The sequence below is a fragment of the Castanea sativa genome, chromosome 6 (genome assembly GCF_040712315.1).
Source record: "Castanea sativa cultivar Marrone di Chiusa Pesio chromosome 6, ASM4071231v1".
NCBI classification, from domain to species: domain Eukaryota; kingdom Viridiplantae; phylum Streptophyta; class Magnoliopsida; order Fagales; family Fagaceae; genus Castanea; species Castanea sativa.
The window spans coordinates 49,117,212-49,123,334 of NC_134018.1; the positions used below are offsets into that span (position 1 = coordinate 49,117,212).

The 6,123-nt window shown below is 34.5% G+C and overlaps 2 protein-coding genes and 1 non-coding gene across 5 annotated transcripts in view; 1 reads left to right on the plus strand and 2 right to left on the minus strand.

Moving 5' to 3' along the window:
- Positions 1-540: 540 nt before the first annotated feature.
- TRNAF-GAA (transfer RNA phenylalanine (anticodon GAA)) lies at positions 541-613 on the minus strand. The gene has a single exon. It is a non-coding gene; the product is annotated as a tRNA-Phe (tRNA).
- An 80-nt stretch (positions 614-693) lies between these two features.
- On the plus strand, positions 694-4,669 carry LOC142639173 (uncharacterized). Of its 3 annotated transcripts, none has more exons than XM_075813302.1 (7): positions 694-839; positions 1,248-1,360; positions 2,490-2,529; positions 2,659-2,754; positions 3,419-3,615; positions 3,711-3,794; positions 4,058-4,669. In XM_075813302.1, the coding sequence occupies exons 2-7, from the start codon at positions 1,254-1,256 to the stop codon at positions 4,458-4,460; spliced, it is 927 nt and encodes a 308-aa protein (XP_075669417.1). In that variant the 5' UTR covers positions 694-839; positions 1,248-1,253; the 3' UTR covers positions 4,461-4,669. The 3 variants fall into 3 exon arrangements, with proteins under 3 accessions (XP_075669417.1, XP_075669416.1, XP_075669415.1); XM_075813300.1 differs by having other exon boundaries at positions 778-839; positions 2,280-2,529; XM_075813301.1 differs by lacking the exon at positions 1,248-1,360 and having other exon boundaries at positions 721-839; positions 2,280-2,529.
- Positions 4,670-6,045: 1,376 nt separating this feature from the next.
- The window catches only part of LOC142640489 (protein MAEA homolog), a 7,353-nt gene continuing 7,275 nt past the window's right edge, over positions 6,046-6,123 (minus strand). Inside the window, exon 7 of the mRNA XM_075814613.1 lies at positions 6,046-6,123. This exon is cut by the window's right edge and continues 288 nt beyond it. The gene's annotated coding sequence lies outside the window, so the exon portion shown is untranslated.

Consider the following 6,123-nt stretch of genomic DNA (forward strand, 5'->3'; position numbering starts at 1 on the left):
AGCAAATTATTTTGCTAGATTTCACAAAACATTTTATTCCTCTATCTTTGAAGTGGGACCTATTGATATCCAATAAAAGTTTCCTAGTTTAAAAAAGAAAAAGATTCAATGTTGTGGATGTAAAAAAAAAAAAAAAAAAAAAAAATGAATCAAAATTATTGGATAAGTATGCGTTTGACTCTAAATTAAAAAGCTAGTTTATTTTACTATTCAACGTATTTTTAGTACTATTTATGAGCTTCATTTTACTTTTTGGTACTATTCATGAGTCTCACTGTATTATTTCAGTTAACTTTTACCTTTAATTATAGTACTTTCAGCAAAAAAAAATTTCAGTTTTAATAAAATAAGCAGATTTTAAATAGACCCAAAGTAGGACTTACTAAAATTATTGGATGAAGTTTGGAAAAAATTACAAAAACTTAAAAAGAAAAGTGAAATTTATTTTTGTGGCTCAGTGGTTGGAGTAGGACCTACTAAAAGCCCAAAAGAACTTTACTACATTGATTTAAAAAATAAATTAAAAAAGAGACTTCAATTTGCGGTGAGCGTGGATCGAACACGCGACCTTCAGATCTTCAGTCTGACGCTCTCCCAACTGAGCTATCCCCGCTATGAGGAAGAGAATTGAATTCTAATTATATATACATAATCTATTTCTCGTTCCAAAGCAAAAGGTAGATAAGCCAACAGTACACTCAGACTTATCCACAGACACAGCACAAGTACAACGTTCCTTTCCATCTATAAATACACGAAGAGAAAATCTCGGATTTCCTCTCTCTTTCTCTCTCTCTGTTCGAAACAAATCTAGGGTTTTGAATCTTCGTTTTCTTCAGGTACGCTCTCTCTCTCTCTCTCTGAGCTATTCCTTAAGCTTTTCCCTCTTCTTCTTAGCTCATTTCTTTACATAACCAATTGAATATTTTAGATCTGATTTTCCTCTATCCCAAATTTTTTTACAATTATATATATATATGTGTGTGTGTGTGTGTGTGTGTGTGTGTGTGTGTGTGGAATTTTTGCTCATTTTTGTACGAAATTTTACTTCTTTGAGCTTCTACGAAGTTTTTATTTCACGTTTTGCTGGAATTGTGAATTGTGAATTTTTTTTTGGTTTGGTGTGTATTGAATTTGTACATGTATGTATTTGTGTGTGCATATGCAACTGTGAGTTAAATGACCAATTATAATCGAGAAAGTAATATATATGTGTGTAAATTTGTATTATGTATATTTTACTGTAGGTGAAAATGCCTCGGTATGATGACCGCTACGGTGGTTCGCGTCTCTATGTTGGACGCTTGTCTTCGCGGACAAGGTCACGCGATCTTGACGATATTTTTAGCAGATATGGAAGGTATCTCCCCAATGATTTGCCTTCTATTTATTTTGTAATATAAATTTGTGGAGGAAATCTTTTTTATTTTAACATGTTAAATTTTTGTGAGAACCTTGTATGCGTTATGTGCTTGGTTTTCTTTACTTTTAGTTCTTGAATTTTATATCTTATATTACATTTACACCTTATGTTGAAAATTATAGAATTTGTGAGACGGAGGTGACTGTGTGTATTTCTTACTCTTTTCTTTTTTGGGATAAGTATTTTAATTCATTCCTCATAGCCGTATATTATGTAGAAACGTGAATTTTTTTTTATGGCTGTGTGCGGTTTTATATTCAGGGCAAAAATTAGGTATAGTTGCTTGAATGCTAAACCTTAGTTTCTCCAACTAAATTCAACTATGTGACTTACTCGTAGATGCAGCACTGCCATGTGGCTTATTGGTTTTATTGGCCAAATGCATTTACTTGGGGAACTTAAGGAACAAAACTTAAAGTACCCTTATATTTAAGTTTTTTGTGGGTCTTTTTTTTTTTAAAAAAAAAAATTTAAAATAGGTAATAAGACTTTTGTTGAAAAAAATTGATCATGTTCACAATGGTGATCACTCTAAGCAAGAAACAAATACAATATAATCAGGAACTAAAGGAAATAGAGACTAAGAATTTAGATAAAGAAATACAATTCGAACACCCCCATATACGAGCCCAATGAAACAGATTACCAAAGAGGAGATATCTTTGTGGGTTAATGTGGGATATGGGCGTGGGGTCTAGGGTGCCTGGCTGTGGGGGGAGAAAAATGAGGACTTTGCCAAGCACGAAAAGCCCTTTTGTGCTTGACATTTAACTGTTCAATTGTTAAATATCTGCGTGAGAACGTTGTAGCCCTCCACGTGTCTTTGTGTGGTTTAACTCAAATGATCTTCTTGAAGGTTTCTTGGCTTTTGCCTAACCTGGAGGTCTATGGTGAGAGGGTGAATCTTGGTGGATTTGGCGAGTCTTTCTATATTGTTATTGCGTGTTTTTATGGAAATGGCAACAATCTCAAAGTGGTGTTTAGTTCATCTGTGAGGGGCGGAAGTGTCTACCCTTCGATACTTGTGTCTTGATGGCCTTACTGTTTCTGGCACCCGTTTACGCAGAGTACGCGATGTGGATATGAAGCGCGACTTCGCCTTTGTTGTATGTACTCCAATTCTTTGTTTTTCCCTCTGTCATGCAATTTGGTTTCTTTCATGTCTGTGCTATATTATACATGTTTTGCAGATATGATCTTCTCTTTGTTCTCTTTTCCATTGCTTTTGATGACAGGAATTTAGTGATCCTCGAGATGCTGAAGATGCAATATATAATCTTAATAATCGGGATGTTGATGGGAGTCGCATCATTGTAGAATTTGCTAAAGGGGTAAGTTAGTGCAATTTCTCTCATGGTATTTTGTATTTGTTCCTTGGGTATTTTTTTTGTGTGGTGTTAGTTATTAAAATTTTATTTTATTTTATGTTAATATTATTATTATTTTTTGCTCTTCAGCATCATGGTTTAATCCCTTTTGGTAAGAATTTTGAATGATTATGTCACTTGGAAGTTTGTTATCCTGCAATTTGTTTTCACGATCCATGTAAAGTGCAGCATCTGACTTTCTGCTAGCTTAGTGAAAATATTTAAATTATTTTCTGTTTTTGCATATACATATGTGTGTGTGTGTGTCTTGGTTACTCTTTGAAATTGTTGTAAAAGTCGTTTATGTTTGATGGTGGTTCCAGCTATCGATTCCTGTAAGTAGTTTACAAATTCAAAAAACTGAAGAAAAATTTCAATTAATAAATGATTTTAGAAGAAAATTGAAAATGTATTAATTTAGAATATTTGTTCTTTTAAAATTGATGGCCAAATCAGCCAGAACAACATAGCATGTTTCTGCTTTTTACCATCTTACCTGCCTGTCTGGATATTTAAAAACTACTGTTCATGGTTTTTGATGTTTGCTATCCTTCCTTCATGATTTCTAAAGGAGATTGTTAAAGGTGTATTTTATCACAATTCTAAGGGTATTCTGACTTGCATTTAGGGGCCACGTGGTCCTGGTGGATCTCGTGAGTATCTTGGGAGAGGTCCTCCTCCAGGATCAGGACGCTGTTTTAATTGTGGAATTGATGGCCATTGGGCTCGAGATTGCAAAGCTGGGGACTGGAAGAATAAGTGTTATCGGTGTGGGGAACGGGGCCACATAGAAAGAAATTGTAAGAATAGTCCTAAAAAACTTAGGTACTCTCTCTCTCTCTCTCTTTGTTGCAGGCTTTCTTCCTTTTTCAGTATTATATTTCTTGAGTTGTTTGTTGAGCTTTAGTTTTTTGGTGCAGACGTGGGCGGAGCTACTCAAGGTCACCAAGTCCTCGTCGTGGCAGAAGTCGAAGTCGTAGTTACAGCAGGGACCGTAGTTACAGGTTTGTTTTTCATAATCCTTTTTACTCGTTATGAGTTTCCGACTTTAATGTGCAGATTACCACTTATGTTGCATCGTGTCAACTATCATGACAACTGAAAATTCCCTGTTGTGTTTATATGTGTATCTGTAGATTCTTTTTTAATATTTTGGTATAGTTTGCAAGAACCTGGGAACATATTGTTCAGCATTTGTCTTACATTTTAAACGTGTTTCCTAGCTTGTTTCATTTATTAATCATTTTTTTTTCTTTTTTTTTCTCAGTCGATCTCCCTTGAAGAGAGATCGAAGCCTTGAACAAGTTGAGAGAAGATCAAGAAGCCCCCATGACAGCCGTAGCCCTAAACGACACAGGGGTTCACCACCACCATCTAAAGGTAGGAAGCGGAGTCCTACACCAGATGAAAGGAGCCCACAAAAGAGAGGCAGCCCATCGCCAAGGGATGGCAGGCAGGCCAATGGGTCTGACTACAGTGGGAGTCCCAGGGGAAAGAGCAAAAGTCCCATTGATGATGCTGATGGAGAAAGCCCCCGGGGTAGGAGCTATAGGAGTCCTGCTGAAGAAAATGGCCGCAGTCGCAGCGCTAGTCCTATCCATCGGGACAACAGAAGCCCCATCGATGATGACGACAACCATGGTTCTCCAAGAGGCAGTGAGTCAACTTAAAAGCAGTTTTTAAGTGACAAAAACCAACTTAAAACCTGAGGCAGTTAGTCCACGCAAAAGCGGTTCTAAGTGACAGAAATCTACTAAAACCCTTTGTTGTCTTTGAAAACGTTTCTTCTACTCTGTATGGATAATTATTATCCCAAATTCTTTATAGCTGTTGGAAATTTTCTGAACATTTAATGGACATAAGTGCTATTTTGAATGGAGCCAGTGATCTAAACTGTCTCTAGTGTTAATTTATATTATTTCTCGTGCAACTTAAGACCTGGCTTTCTTGTAGGCTTGCAGTTAGTCATATTATAGGAGTCAAATACTCTCTTTAGGTTTAACTGTGAATGAACCAAGTGGATTATGAACAACTCAGGCTTGGCTTGATAAAAAGCTTGTTCATGTTTTTTTATTTATAAATAAACCAAGCTAGAACTTTAGTTTTAGACTCGTTTAATAAACAAGCAAAAGTCCAAGAAAAAAAAATTTGTTTCATGGGTTACAAGGTTTGATACAAAACAGTTCGAATATAGACTTATTTATAAGTTTATATGTGTTAGTTAAATATTTTCATTATACATCTTAATAATGACATGGCCAAAAACCACTTTAGACTTTAGTTATATTTAAAAATAGATATATAAATTAAGTGTTTCACATATGATTCTTTTTTATCAATTTAAAGTAAAGTTATGAAACATATTAGTATTTTTCTACTCATAATAGTTACAATCTTTATCATCTAATATGAATGTGAAAATTGTATTTTGAACAATTGTTAAAGTTGTAGATAAGGAAGGATAAAGTAATGAATTTAATTATGTAAACTTTTAATTTTAATAGTGGCTAATCATAAGTAAGATTAGATGCATGATAAAATGAGTTTACTATTTATTTTTTTTCTTCTTAATTTTAGAGATTTAAGCATTTTATAATATAATTTTTTTAGATCTTAAACTCAAAAGCTTGACTTGAGCTTTGGTTTGAGCTTGATATTAAGCTTAATCAAGCCAAGCTCAAGCTTAGTGAAAATCTGTTAGAGTTGGAGTTAAGAGTTGCAGTGTAGTGATACTTGCTATGCAGTTTTCATGTGAATGTTACAATCGTCCTCTCCTCAATGAAATAAACCATCTTTATAAATCATAACCCTGACCATCATCAGTATATACACCGTCACAAAATGTCACCAGCATACTGTGACATTAAAGCTTCAGATCATGCTAATTTATAGTATGCTACCATGCAAGGTTCAGGGCTCTGAAAGGATATGTTTACACGAGCAATGGATTTGAGCATATGGCTTTTCAAGTGCAAATTCATAGGACAGTGGTTTCAAGTTTAAACGTAATCAGTTAAAATTTTAAAATCCCAGGACTCACCTCCAATGGGTGAAAAATTGTTGGCAACTTGGCATATCATTCCCAAGTTCTGTTCCGTTTTTTGCAAGAGCTGAGTAATATGGAATTGAGCATCTCAGGATTTTACGTTTTGGGAAAGTTCAAAAGAAGATAGTATATTTTTGGGGTCCAGATTATGCACAGCTTCCCATGCAAACCAACATTATTACGAGGCAAAGCTCATTAATTGCTATCAATTTAAGAAATAATGATGTTGTTGAATAGTGCCTTAAGAATATAGTTTAAGAAATAATAAATATTTAATTCATGTAGAT